Source organism: Leptosomus discolor, chromosome 5, assembly GCF_034619465.1.
Source record: "Leptosomus discolor isolate bLepDis1 chromosome 5, bLepDis1.hap2, whole genome shotgun sequence".
Lineage (NCBI taxonomy): Eukaryota > Metazoa > Chordata > Aves > Leptosomiformes > Leptosomidae > Leptosomus > Leptosomus discolor.
Genome location: NC_141395.1, coordinates 43,544,097 through 43,558,343, shown reverse-complemented (window position 1 = coordinate 43,558,343; position 14,247 = coordinate 43,544,097). Strand labels below are relative to the sequence as shown.

Genomic DNA, 14,247 nt, shown 5'->3' with positions numbered 1-14,247 from the left:
TTACATAAAAAGCTGGTAATTTAACACCTTGACTGTGAAGGAAACCTCCTCCCTATCACCTACCAACAATTTCCAAGCGCCTTTGACACCTGCAACCCTCAGGTTTCTGTTGGGGACAAAGCATAGATGGCTGTGCTAGTCCTGACATGTGGCCCACTGGCTGCAATTGCAGTGCTCCTCAAGGTCTCTCCTTGTCTGATACTGTTGTGGGAACAGAGGAGGGGACTGCTGGAGCGCAGCTGAGCTTTCCCTCCCCTGATACCAGGACTGGTACCAGGTGCTGTGGAGGAAGGCATGTGCTCAGCAGCATTTTATGACATAATCCAGTAAAAGGGGTATGTGGGGCTCAAGGGGTATGTGGGGCTCATGTCTTCCCCAGGAAATAGAGGGCATGTTCCAATAGACAAGGTCAGCTGCTTTGGAAGAGCCCAGGAGCAGGATCCCTACACTCTCTTAACCCTGCCCTCCTGCATATCAGTCTTTCTCAAGAGCATGTATGTTATTTTGGCCTCTTTCTTCCCCTTCTGGCTCTGAAATTACTAAGCTGAGGGAATACAAATGAAGTGCAGAGGCTTTGCTTTGAGGAGAACACCAAAACAGAAAACTTCAGGCCTAATTATCTCTGTCTTAGAAGATACTAGTTATTAAAAGCGCTTTAGAGATACAGAAGTACCTAAATTGCTGGCTGTCTTGACTACCCCACTAAACTTGTGGCCAGTTGGTGAGTACCAGCATTCCCTAGCAAATTCTTTGCTGAGGGGAGCAATTACCTGGGTATTTCTGTAAGAAAAATCAGCAAATGTTAGTACCACGTGTGCAGCTTGTTATTGAGAAAAACAGAATAGCTGGGAAAAGCCTATATACACATCAGTAAAGAAACTGGTATTAGCTGATGGAGCAAAGTGAACTGGTATTTCCAGAGATGGAGATTTTTAAATAAAACTTGGCATTGTAACTTTGTGACCTTAAAGAGGTGCGGTGAACTGAAACGCGTTGATTTATATCTGATGCAGATAACTCTGCCGGTTCTTTGTGGGTTTTGCAGTCTTTGCCGCCCAAAAGGGAACCCAGCTTGGACTGCCGAAGTTGTTATCATTACATCTTTGTTTTCCTAAATCTTCCCAAGGGTTTGTTGTTTCTTCTTGTCCCAGGGCTGCTTTTGTGACACTGGATGCCAAGACCCTGGGAACTAAAGTTCAGCCCAGTAGTGCAAATGCAAAACTTGGAGATTTCTTCCATTTCAATAAATCATCCCAGGAGAGACTAGAGAGGGAAAAAAATTATGTAACGCGTCAGACATTAGAAGTATGCACACTTAAAAATACATACATCGCATGGCTCCTCAGACAAACAAGACTTCATAGGAAAAGAATTTGGGATGTTTGCGCAGAATCAGGTGTCTGAAAATTTTGAGCACATTCTGTTTATGAAAGCACTGAAGTAGTCAGCTCCTTAAAACCAGACCAAAAAAAGAAGTAATGCAGAACAGAAAGCTGTGTTCTTGGCAGGGATTGCTGTGAGGAGAAGCGTTTACAATCCCAATTTGTCACAAACATCCATGTACAGCAAAACTGCAGTTCATGGAAAACTGTTGCTCGACTCAGCTGAGTTGGGGAATGAACAAGACAAAGGTATTAAAGGAGCCAGCAGCTAGTCGGTGAATTCAAGTTCTGCTTTCTTGAATGTAGGGAGCAGGATTAGACCCAGAATTACCAGTGGCATCTTGCCTGTGGTCTGTAGAGTGGGACTGGCTGCTTTTGTGTTCCCACCAAAAAGCTTGTGCTGATTTAGCCCTGCTTCTGTGGCCATGCTGTGTTGGAAGCCGTTGCCCTCCCTCTGTTGCCAGCTTGGCCCCACAGCTGCTGGCACTGGGCTCCATCATGTCCAGACAAGGAGTTTCTAGCTCAGCACTGAGGCTTGTCCTTGCAATACGCTCATTATCCAAGGCAATAAGCAGAAGCCTGCTCTTCAGCTGCGGCCTCCGCTGGGTGCACGTGGAGGAGGTGGGGTCCTCCATCGTGTACCCCGCAGCACTGGTACCTCTCATGGGTGTCAAGGCAGTGCAGCAGGTTTCCAGGCCTGGTGATCACCTGGCAGAAGTAAAAGGAGCTCATGGATCCCGCTGAGCTCTAATTGTTTCTGGTGGCATCGTCAAGGTACTTCTAGGAGAGGTTGGGGCATCTTGAAGCTCAGCTGGAGGCTTGTAGCAGTGCCCAGCTTTTGTGGGCTGTCCTGGAGAAGAACGTGTTCTTCTGGGTCTCACCCTGGGGGCTGCTGGCTCTCTCTGTAAGGCTTGGGCAGCTGCGGGACCTGTTTCTATGCCAGGGAGCCTTGAGGACTGAGGCAGAAGCCTGCAGCTTGCAACACCCACCTCCTATGGCCGAAAAGGGAGACTGCTGTAACATTTGTAGAGCCTTATGTGCCCATAACCTTGCTCAAAGCTGCTGCCAGGAGACTGGTAAATGTGGTCTCGAGGAAAAGCTGGCTGCTGCTGTGTCTGCCACTTGGTGCAGTGCTTTTCTAAGGGCTCAGTTTATCCAGCATCTGACTGCATGAGCTCCACTGTGAGTCATGGAGGTGAGACCTTGGCTTGCTCTGAACGACGTAAACGACTGAAATTAAGTCCCATCTTTTTTTGCCTGTGCTAGGAGACCATCGTTTTGTTCCAACAGCAAAGCAGAGATGGGGCTGTGACTGTTTAATGCCACATGTGGAGCTGACTGTATTTGGTTTGTCTCTTCCCCTTTTGTTTCTCTCTTCCAATTCCATGCAAGGTCAGCATGGTTTTTTCCACTCCAGGACTCCTGTGCCACGTTGCTGTGAGTGATGAACAGTCTCACACACCAAGGTGCAAGGGGTGGAAACAGTTCAGACAAAATCAGTCTGGGGATTTCGCTTCCCATTGCAAATATCAGTAGAGATGTATACAGTTATAAGCAAACACAGCAAGGGAGGGAACTACCCAGCTGCGCTATTTTTGGTCTTTCCTTGGTTTAAATCACTTCTGGCCTGTGTTCCTGTAGATGGTGAAGCAGCTTGTGAATTTCTTAGCTCAAGGGTTATCTCTTGCAAATGCTTCCCCTTCCTCCAGTAATGTCTTGTTTCTGATTCAGAAATAGAAAGTGTGAAGCTAGCCAAGCAGAAGCAAAAAGCCGAAGCAAAGCGGAAAGCAACACCTGTGGTGGGAGACATGCAGCCCTTGATGGAAGCCCTACCTGAGCTCTCCAAGCTGACCGCAGGTGGCACAGGCAGGAAGCCACCCAAGAGGTATGTGCCCTTTAGGGATGGGCTCTGTATTTCCATTCTTCCTGCAGGATGAAATGCCCTTCAGCTCAGCTTGTAGCTACAGGCAATGCAAGCTTCACAGGCAATGCAAAGGCAGCCAATGGTCAGGAGAACAGGACCTCATTCTCAACTCCATTTCACCCCTTTTCATGCTTCACTCACCACAAGAAAAAGGCTTAAATGTGTCTTTGGAATCCACAGCTAAGGGGGGAACTGTATTGCTCGGGTGAGGCTTGGCATGAGACAGGCTGGGAGCAACCAGGTGTCCTCGGAGTTGCAGGAGTGACACACAAATGTCCAGAGTGTAATGCTGCTGAGCTCAGCTGAGAATCTGGGCTTGAGGTGTGGTTTTTATGATGAAAATTGTCCTCAACATAACTATCAGCAAATGATGTTGGACTCAATAAGAGAAACTGATTCTGTTCTAGCATGCTATTATCTACAGCATTCAAATTCTTGTATTGCACATGGCAAAGACTAGGATGATGGCTTGCCCAAATTCACACAGCTCTGGTGTGACAGAGGGGAGTGGATCTGGAGAGCCAGGGTCCCGAGTACAGTGCTGCCTGCCAGGATTTTTGACTCCCATCTCACATGAGCCTCTGGCCATGTTGTAGCCTGCTGTACTGTCCTTCCAGACATCCAGTCTTTCTTTCTCCTGAGGCAGTTCAAGCTCTTTGAGCAGAGCTTTGCGCTCTGGCCAGACTCCTATGTTCACCCTGTTGGCTTGGAATGTGACTTTGGACAAGCGCAGAAAGATGGTGTTTCCCTTCCTTTTCTTGTACTGAAAGAGAAGGGCTATTCCTGATCCTCTGACACCCATATACCAACCATCCCAGCCAGCCATGGGGTGGGTTCTGGTTACCCTTACGTTTCTTCCTTCGTAGTGCAGTGCTCTGCTTAACCATCAGGTCAGTGTTGCAGCTGCTTTTGCATCCCCAAGTGCAGAATAAACGTGCTCTGTGTGCTGTACAAATGCTTGTCCCTCCTCTTCAGTTGCTCAGTAGAAGTTTGAACTAGAAACTTGTTTTGACTGTGATAAGAAAGCATTTGGATTAGAGAACAGCCAGGAAGGCGGCTGCCTGGCAAAGCACCCTCATCTTTGGTTGCAGATCAAGGCTGCAGATACCATGAACCTTCTTATGACTTGCTGGATGCCCCAGAAATAAACTCTGACCCAGGTGGGACACCCACCTACAGAGCATGGCTGAGTTGGCAGTTCCCTGTGCTTCTGTAAAGCCACTCCTCAGACAAACAGCAGCTATGAAACTTGCGTCTAAGCATGGGAAAATATTTCCTCCCTTAACTTGGCTTCTCATTCTTCAAATAGCAATTTTTTCACTTTTTTTTTTCCTTTATGCAGCCATTCAGTCACCTTGCCCTCTCTTTGAGTGGGAATGAACAGCAAAAGTGCATGCAGAGTTCCACATCTTGCAGAGCACTGACGGTTGGTTGGACAGAGTTATGAGCCAGGGCTCGGCCTGAGCTTGAGCAGGTGGCTTTGCCCTCTCTCTGTGATGATCACATGTGACATCTGACTCCAGGTTGTGTTCAGGAGTTGTTCCCCCTCATCATTTTCCGCCAGCCCCCTTGATGGCTGAGCCCCTGCCATCCAGGAGAGTGGCTTGCAGAAAGAACCTATAGGGGAGGGAGGGCATGCAGGGTGCTTCCTTTAGGGACTGGTTTCCTGGGTGGCTGCATATCTAGTACAAATACATGGTGTTGCTGCAGCCTGCAATTGAACCAGCTCAGAAGACAGAGTAGAACTGGAAAAGGCTCAGAGATAGCTGATGAGGTTGGTGGTGAAGGATCCGGCTCAGCTTCTGCACAAGGGGTGATTAAGCGAGCTGAGGAGTCCTCAGCCTGGACAGGAGATAGAGGCATAGAGGCTTGGGAGTGTAATAGTCTATAAAACCAAGTGTGATGTGGTTAGGAAGTAGTTCATTGTCTTTTCCAGTGTCAGAAATAAAGGACATCAACTATAGCAGGTGAGTAGCCAGTTGAGTGCAAGCAGGAGGCTCATTGCTTTGCACAGCTCCTTGCTGTAGGATGTTGTGGCTGAGGGAAGCCTGTGGGTTTAGTTGAGGCCTGACAAATCCAATGAGGAGCCTTGGACTGCAGCTGTACAAGGTCTCTGAGCTGCAAATACTGGAGAGGATGTGGCTATACGCTTGCTTTACTCTTACACCTCTCTGGCCATCTGCTGCAGGCTGTTTCAAGGCAGAATGCTGGCCAAAATGGTCCTTCCAGCTACTGCAGTCACTCTTCTCTTCTGTAGGACACTTCATGGCAGAGGGCGTGTGGCACACATGGAAGCGTTCGGTGGTCTTGTATGAATCTCCAGCCTGATATCCTCAGAGAAACGCTGTCAGCTCCCTCTCTTTCCAGACCCAGACCTCCAGTGGGAGCGTGGCAGCCCGTCTCTTCTTCTGGAAGCCTGAACTCATACTCTGGCTCTGTTTTGACTTCGGCTGCAAGGCTATGGTGTCTAGGAGGCCCAGTGGGGCTGTGGCACAGCAGAATAGAGAAGCCCAGCCCTGGCTGAGACTTTCGGGATTGGCTAGCACCATCTGCTAGTCAGCATAGCAGAGGCGGGATCTTGGCATTAACTGATGTCACCCATATTGCCTCTGACATGCCAACTAAAAAGCAGTCCCCATTGGTACTGGCGCGGAGGAGCTACAGTGCTCTTCTTCCCATTGCTGGTTTGTGCCTTCCTGGACTGCATGGGGATGTGTGTGCATAAGTTTTTGAAATAATCAGAGGAGGCTTTTATAGGATTTGAATCATTACATAAATGAAGGGTAATACTCTGGTGATTTGTCAGCATTATTAATAAAAGATTAGATTCTCCAGGAATTTGATCTCCTGCTGGGTAAGAGAGCATTACAGTGAGGTTTTTATTCTGTTTTATAATGAACGTAGGCAATGAAGTGTAATGAAACAGGGCTACTAGCACAGTCCAAGTGAGTAGGCAGCGTGCTGGTGGTTTGGTGGAGGACATTCAGGCAGCAGCCTTTCAAACCTGCCAGACCAGTGGGGCAGAGCTGTTGAGTGGAACTGAAAAGCCTTTGGAAGCCCCAAGCCCTTTGAAATGGTGGGATGGTTGAAGGCAACAGTGGGCTTGCACAGCCTGAAGCGGCCCCACACCCTTGTGGTGTGCTGCAGAGGAAGCTGTCTCACGAAGCACAGCCTCTGGGGCACGTGGGCTCATACGGCCTGGGATGTACACTAGAACGGCTTTCCTTTAAGCATTGCCACCCTCTGCAGAGCTACTCATCTTCGAAGGGACTGCCACGGCAACTTGGCATACTTGGCAAGCGCCTGCTCTGATGGCCGTGGGTTGCCGTCCAGCCTGAGAAGGGATTTCTTTGTGTTCTGTGGCTGATCCAGGCAGACTGGGACAAGAAATTGTTCCTGTGCTAGCAGTTAACAGATGTGAAGAGAGCAGAGATGCTTCCTGCTCTTTTTGTGTCTCGCAGTACCAGTGGACGCAGCAGTGTGACAGGAGCTGCTCGAACCCCTGTTGCTGTTGGTCTGCTCTTGCTGATCGCTGTTCCTTATGAGCTCTTAGGCCTGTTGTGTAACACCAGCAGTGCCAGAGTGACCTTGAGAGGGACTGAAGGGTACGGGGGCAGCATGTGGGCATTGTTCTGCCTGGCTGCCATTTGCTGCACAGGTTCTGTGCTGCGAAGGCTGGCTGACATACATGCACCCTGTTTGGGTTTGTCTGTGTTGGCAGGGAGCTTTGATGCCGGGGGCACAGGGCTCCTTGAGCCCTGCCCCAGCAGAGAGGTGGGAGGCAGATCCTTTTCCCCCCTTGGTCTGTGTGCTGGGGCTCAGCCGCAGGGTGAATTGGAGGGGAGCTGCTCTGCAGAGGCAGACCCCCGCTTCCTTCTTCTGTTCACCTCTGTACCTGTGTAATCCTTAAGAAAGGAAGTTTCTTCTCCTTTCCTTACTGTCCAGTTCTACCAGCAACTCCTTGTGCACTTCAAGTCCCAAAAGCAGTCGCTGCGCTCCCTGCGTGTCCCTTGCTTAGGCTCAGCACTTGGCTTTGTGGTAAATCTCTGCTGCTGCTTGGCATCGCGCACCACATGCTTCCAGCGAATGGGATTACACCTCTGATCTCCTTGGACTTTGCCCAGGAATAAGACATGGGTGCAGAGGGTGCAGATCTATGCTTGCTGCAGTGCCTGAGCTGCACAGAGTGCAGCATCCTGCGTTCCCATGAGTCCGCCATCTCGTGACATCATGGGATTCTTAGAACCTGTATTTGGTGGCAAAAGCTGAAGCTCTGTTGTTATGCTTTCACTCTAGCTAACCTACAGTGACTTAAACTGGCAAGCCTTTGGCAAGGATGTGTGTTCACAGGGAGAAAGGAATATTGCCATTCTTTATCTTCAAATATAAGTCATGCCTTATACCCCTGTGGTCCTGCTGCAGGACCCAAAGCAGGGCTGCCCGTTCCCTATTCTTGCTGAGTAAGTGTGGCACTGTCTATAGCTGATGTCTGCCAATACTGGAGCGCTGCAGCATTAGCCAGGAACATGAAATATGCAGAGGTGATGCATGCCTGGTGGTGAGAGGAAGTTCGATAGGATATTTTCTCTAAGCAACAGTATCGGTTTGACATGGAGGTTGGTGATAAGCTGAGAGTGATCTGGGCATGGACAGCTAATGACCAGTTCTAGAACTAAGCGCTCCGATTTCTCTTTGGTACATGTACCTCCTGCCCATTCAGTCCTGACTTCTGAGCTGTTGTCGGTCTGTGGTGGAAGAAGTTTGCATCTCCGTGACTGCCTGGATATGGAAATAATTGCCTTTCAGGACAATTTTGATACAGGACAATTACCTGTACTTCCTGGGAAGGCAGATGCAGAATCCCTGTCTCTTTCCATCTCCACAGCAATTGCTAAATTACCACTGCTCAACACTCACTCACTTGTTTTGTTTCTTCCCTCCACAGCCATGTAAAAGCAAAGGCAGGACCAGCAGACTTCTCTGTGATGAAACAAGCTCAGAAACACCGGCTCTTGTAAGTACCCAGCTACCAGAGTGTCCAGTCCCTGCTGAGCATTGCAGAATGGTTGAGACTGGAAGGGACCTCTGGAGGTCATCTGGTCCAACTCCCTTGCTCAAGCAGGGTCACCTAGAGCTAGTTGCCCAGGATCACGTCCACACAGCTTTTGAATATCTCAAGGATGGAGATCACACACCCTCTCTAGGCAACTAGTTCCAGTGTTTTTCAGTCTGGCACACCTGAAGGCCCTAGAAGAGGTGGCAGCTTTGATTTTCCCCTTTACATAGTGCAGGATGTCTGTGGGTATCCTTCTGTCTCAGTCCCTATTAGACTCGGTCAATCCTAAATGGATTCAGTCTCCTTCTGCTTCTGTCTCATGTAAAATCTAAGTGAAGAGAGCACAGGGAACTGCGCTTGCTTCTTTAAGAGTTCACTTTCCCTGTATCACTGAAAAGAAAGCAATGGCTTGGGCCTCCTGTGTGTGGACTGTGGGGTTTCAGGGCAAACCCACACCAACTGTCACCTTGTTCCTCCTGGCCACAGTTGTCATTTCTGGCTGTACCAAGTGAGTACGTCTGTACTGGTGTGGTGGGTTGACCCTGGCCAAAATGCCAGGTGCCCACCAAAGCCGCTCTATCACTCCCCCTCCTTAACTGGACAGGGGAGAGGAAAAAAAAATAACAACAGGCTTGTGGGGTTGAGATAAGGACAGGGAGATCACTCAGCATTTACCGTCATGAGCAAAACAGACTCAACTAAAGGAAAATGTAATTTATTACCAATTAACTCAGAGAGGAGTAATGAGAAATAAAACCAAATCTTAAAACACCTTCCCCCCACCCCTCCCTCCTTTCCCCAGCTTAACTTTGATCCCAATTTTTCTCCCTCCTCCCCCCCCTCCCAGCGGCACAGGGGGAGAAAAAGGGAATGGGGGTTAGGGTCAGTTCATCACTCTGTTGTTTTCTGCCACTCCTTCCTCCTCAGGGGGAGGACTCCTCACACGTTTCCCCTGCTCCAATGTGGGGTCCCTCTCACGGGAGAAAGTCCTCCATGACTTCTCCAGCGTGAGTCTTCCCACGGGTTCAGTCCTTCATGAACTGCTCCAATGTGGGTCTCCTTCATGGTGTACAGTCCTTCAGGAACCGACTGCTCCAGCGTGAGCCCCCTCCATGGGGTCACTAGCAGCAAACCTGCTCCAGCGTGGGCTTCTCTCTCTCCACGGGCCACAGGTCCTGCCAGGAGCCTGCTCCGGTGCAGGCTTCCCACAGGGTCACAGCTTCCTTCAGGTATCCACCTACTCTGACGTGGGGGCCCTCCACGGGGTGTAGGCAGTCATCTGCTCCACCGCCCATGGGCTGCAGGGGGACAGCCTGCCTCACCATGGTCTTCACCACAGGCCGCAGGGGAATCGCTGCTCTGGCGCCTGGAGCATCTTCTCCCCCTCCTTCTGCACTGACCTTGGTGTCTGCAGGATGTTTCTCTCACATATTCTCACTCCTCTCACTCGCTGCAATTACTGCTGTGCAACAACTTTTTTTCACTCTCTTAAATACGTTATCACAGAGGTGAAAAACGCTGTCGCTGATTGCCTCGGCCTCGGCCAGCGGCGGGTCCGTCTTAAAGCCGGCTGGCATTGGCTATATCTGACATAGGGGAAACTTCTAGCAACTTCATACAGAAGCCACCCCTGTAACTCCCCCGCTGCCAAAACCTTGCCACATAGACCCATTACAACTGGGTCCCTGTGTGGCATGGACAACGTGGTTATCAACCAGGTGGTGCATCCCTTGTCTTGGCTTGCTGAGTTGCAGCTGCACCATCCAGCTGTGGCTGAGTCTCTCATGACAGCAGGCCCGTGTAGCTCTAGCTGATACCCTTCAGGAAAGCCTCCTAGGTGAGGAGCTGCTGGAACTCTGCATAACATCAGGAGCTACAGCTACTCTGTTAGAACACCTCTGGGATGCTAATTTACATGCCGTACATCCCTTACGAGGGCAACTGTCCACTGGCATCTGCCAAACCTTTTCTTGTAAAATGAAGCACTAAATGCTTTTGAATAATTCCTGGACTTGGTCTGGCAACTCCTTATTCCTCTGTGTAATCTGTTGGATATTTTATACTGCCACCGGGCATCCAGAACTTCATTTCCCCTCAGCACAGCTCTCCTGGGGCTAGGCACTGTGATCTGGCAGTGTTGCTTTCTGTGATCCCTGTTCCCAGGATTTCTGTCAGTTCTGAGCCACTCAGCTTCAAACTGAGGCTGAGGAGAGCAGTCACTCTACAGATCCCAGCATTGCTCTCCAGCGCACCCTTTGAATACCCTTCTCTCTCTGAAACTGGCCGGTGTCCATGCTGGGATGCCTTTCTTGCTCAGTTCTGCCTTTATAGATGAGTGTCTCCTTGGCTTATCATAGAAGCCCAAGGGTCATGGCCTTGATGCCACCAGTGAGTGTCTCATTGTGCTGGAAGTCATGGGTGAGGAACAGTGCTTGAGGAGGAACTTGTGTACAGATCTAAGTCCAAATAGGCAACTCTACCACAATCTTCTGTATCAGCAAGCCAACGATCCCATGTGCCTTCCTCTTCTCTGCAGATGCGCTAGGTAGTGGCACGTATCCTGCCATCATGGTCTGGGAAGTCTGTGCTTCTTGGGAGGGAAAAAGTTTGGAGGAAGGTCTTGAGGATTATTTTCCAGGATGTGAGTTAGGCCTGGAGGTTCCCTAAGCCTCACCTTGTTGCCCCAACTGCCACAACCCAGGCTTCAGGTTTGGCTTCTCTGTTCCTCTGACTGGGGCAGGGCTAGCATTGAAGGGAAGGGCTGTCCTAGGGAGAGAACTAGCTGCATGCTGAAGAGCACTCTGCTGATCCACAGCAACTACTGAGAACGTGGAGATATGTGTCTGCCTGGGCTGTGGAGAGCCTGGCAGTCTGCCTGAGGGTGATGGGGAGGCCGCAGTGGATGTGACTTAGGTGAATATTCACTGGTTTTTTTGCAGTCCTGCTCTGTTCTTGTTCCACCCTGCTTGGTTGCTCTTTAAGACAAGACCATTTCCACAGCAACCAGCTGTGAGCAAGCATGCAGTGGTAATTCTGTCCTGCTCCTCCCATGGTATCTTAACTAGTGTTGCACATAGAATTGCCAAGTCTCTACATTGAGCGTAGAGGGTCAGTAGAGGGGTCAGTAGATGAGCTCTCGAAAGCAGAATCTGCTTTTGTGCTGGTGCAATCTGAAGTAATTTTCATTCTTAGTAGTTTACCAGATACCCACAGTCTCTTGTCCTGATTTACTAGGGAAAAGCTCTAAAAAAAACATTTTCAAGTGATGCTGGACAGTAATGTGATTGTGTCTCTGTGGCGTGAGATCAAGTCTCTGGCTCCCGCAAAGCTGGCAGCAATTTGAGCTTTGCCCCTGGGTAAAGTAGGTTTATTTCTTGCACTGTTTCTTTCTGAGATTTACACTCAGGATCATTCTGTCGGTACAGAGACCCACTGCTTTATGAGTTCCATTCTTATCTGCTTGGTCCCTTTTGCATGAGGCACTTAGCATTTGTGTGTTATTTTTCTTTCCTCAGAGAGGAGGAAGTGGCTTGGTTTCACGAGGTCATCACCAATCCCAGATACAGAGCCAACCCCCTCATGGCCATCAGCGAGCATCTCTCCAAGAGGCTGAGGCAGGAGGAAGAAGGTAAACCCCTCTAGGGTGTCAGCTGGGACCAAACGTGCATGCTGGAGCTGGGGCAAGGGCTCCAGGCTGTGAAGGAGCCCATCACTACCATGACCTCTCAGCCACTTCGGTCCTTGGAAGCAGTTCAGCAGATTATTAAATCCAACAGCCCTGTTTTCTGTCTGCAGGAATAATGCAGTTCTCTCCTCAGAGTGGCAGCTGCTCCTTGGCAGGCAACTTGCAGAGAGCAGGGTGTTCTGCGAGATCGTTGTGCAGGCATTAAGCTCCCTGCAAAGTGTCCTAACACCTTTTCTCTTCTCACAAACAGTGGCAATGTATCTGTTTTCTGTCATTTCCCTCCCCTTTCTGACAACTCTGAAAAGAGATTCCCTACTGCTCTGTTGAGATGGTTCAAGACCTCGAGCCCTGGAGCCCAGAAGGCTGCTATAGATCTGTGGAAGGACTGGTGCTACTGTTCAGAGACATTGTTTTATGTGAGAAATTTAGCTTTGGAATAAACATACTCTCACACAGTACTGAGTTTGTCTGGCTCTTGTTTTGGTAAATACTAATTGAAGTATGGGCTTATTCCCATCACTGGAAAAATTGCTTAAAAAAATGAGTTTTTTCCATGTGTACGGTGGACCACTAGACTGCTGCTGCAGTGTGCGACAGAAGCCACGTGAAATCTTTGCAGGTCACATCTAACTCACAGACTTGCCTTCCTCCTGCCCTGGAAGTGTGAGCTTTCCATGGGTGATGCTCATCCCTTTTGGCCTGTTTGTGTTCCCTGCTTGGTCTGCTCTACAGGAAGCATCCCAAAATGTGTCCTGGCTGCAGGCTGTGAACTTCAGCTGGTCATTCATGTGCTTGGGTTTGGGAACCACTGCAGCGGGGGTAAGCCTTTCCTTCTACCAAACATCAGTTTTCACAAAACTCCAGTGAATTTTCATGGGGAGAGCTGGAGGCAGGACCGTTCCCTATTTGCAATGATCCCAATTTGATGTCCCAACATGTCAGTGCTGTCTTTTGAACTGTACAAAAAGTTTTCTGATGTTTCTTAACCTTGGAAAAGCAGCCTGCCTAGTTTGGGTCAACTGTGAGGAGTGTCTGAAAGCTTTAAGGAAGAAATTTACTCTGATGCCCAGACAGAGCATGGAAGCTGCATCTGCCTTGTACCCAAATTAGTGCCTAAAACCAGCTGCAACGGGAGTGGCAGGCACCTTGATCATCCCTGTCTCTTGCATCGCTGGTAATGCTGCTTTTTTTCCTCCCTCCAGGCTGGCACTGTTGAACAAAGGCAGTTTTTCTAACACCTGCCCCTTAGCTGGGGCTGTGCAGACACTGTCGCTGATGCTGGTTGTTGTTAGAGGAATGTCACTGTGTCACCCCTCCTCCCCCAAGGCCTGGCAGCAGAGTCCTGCTGGCAGAAGCCACAGAGAGATGCTGGCAGTGTCCCATCCTCCACCCTTTTGCTCTCAGGCTGGCAGAGGGCTGGCAAGGCTCTCCTCTCCCTGACAGCTCCCACACCACTGCTGTTCATTGGTGTGCTGTAATGCCCGTCAGGACCCAGGCTCTGGAAAGCAGAGAGCTGTGGTGGGGTCAAACAGCTCGAAATACCTCCCCACCTTCCTGCTTGCTCTCTTACTGGTGTCTGGTTGTGTTTCTTTTAGGCCATGTTGGATTTTGACCTCTGAACACTAGCCCAGCTGTGGCAGTGCTTCCCCTGCTCGTGTTAGGCAGGCTGAGCACTGCATTGGAGAGCTGGGCCTTGGACATGGAGGCTGGGCACTAATGGCACTTCCTGCCCGTGGCTTGCAGCTGCTTTTGCGGCTCGTGGCTCCCAGCAGCCCAAGCTGTGACTAAGACTTGGACTGAGCTAAGGTTTTAGGGGTGGTTTTCTCCATAAGCCTGTGGTTTACCCCTTTACTCTGTCTCGTAGCTAGCTGCCTCCTGAGAAAGTCGCCATCCTTGTTCTTAAATGGAGGGAAGGCGAGACATGAAGAAGGTGAAGACATCCAAGTACAAAGGAGGATGAAGATTGCTCCTCTTAGTGAACAGGGCACTCTGGGGGGTGGAGAAGTGTATCTGGAGGATGGGAGGGACGGAAGGCAGCTTGCGTGGCATGTTGGAGGGCTTCTATTGCTAGTCTTCTGTATTTTGCAGGAGCTTTGCAGCTTTCTACTTGTCCTGTGTTTTTTAGATAATATGTGACACATGAGGAGAGCCCTGGCCTCGTTGTACAGCTGGGTCATGCAGTAGCTGAGCTGTGCCCTCA

General features: G+C 49.8%; 1 protein-coding gene across 2 annotated transcripts in view; it reads left to right on the top strand.

The window, feature by feature from the left end:
• The window catches only part of SLX9 (SLX9 ribosome biogenesis factor), a 58,960-nt gene extending 46,897 nt beyond the window's left edge, over nucleotides 1-12,063 (top strand). For both annotated transcript variants that reach the window (XM_086465709.1, XM_086465710.1), the window contains exons 4-6: nucleotides 3,114-3,267; nucleotides 8,252-8,320; nucleotides 11,878-12,063. In XM_086465709.1, coding sequence (XP_086321835.1) covers nucleotides 3,114-3,267; nucleotides 8,252-8,320; nucleotides 11,878-12,004 — 350 coding nt within the window. In that variant the 3' untranslated portion in view covers nucleotides 12,005-12,063. The remainder of the gene's footprint in view (nucleotides 1-3,113; nucleotides 3,268-8,251; nucleotides 8,321-11,877) is intronic.
• The last annotated feature ends 2,184 nt before the right edge of the window (nucleotides 12,064-14,247 follow it).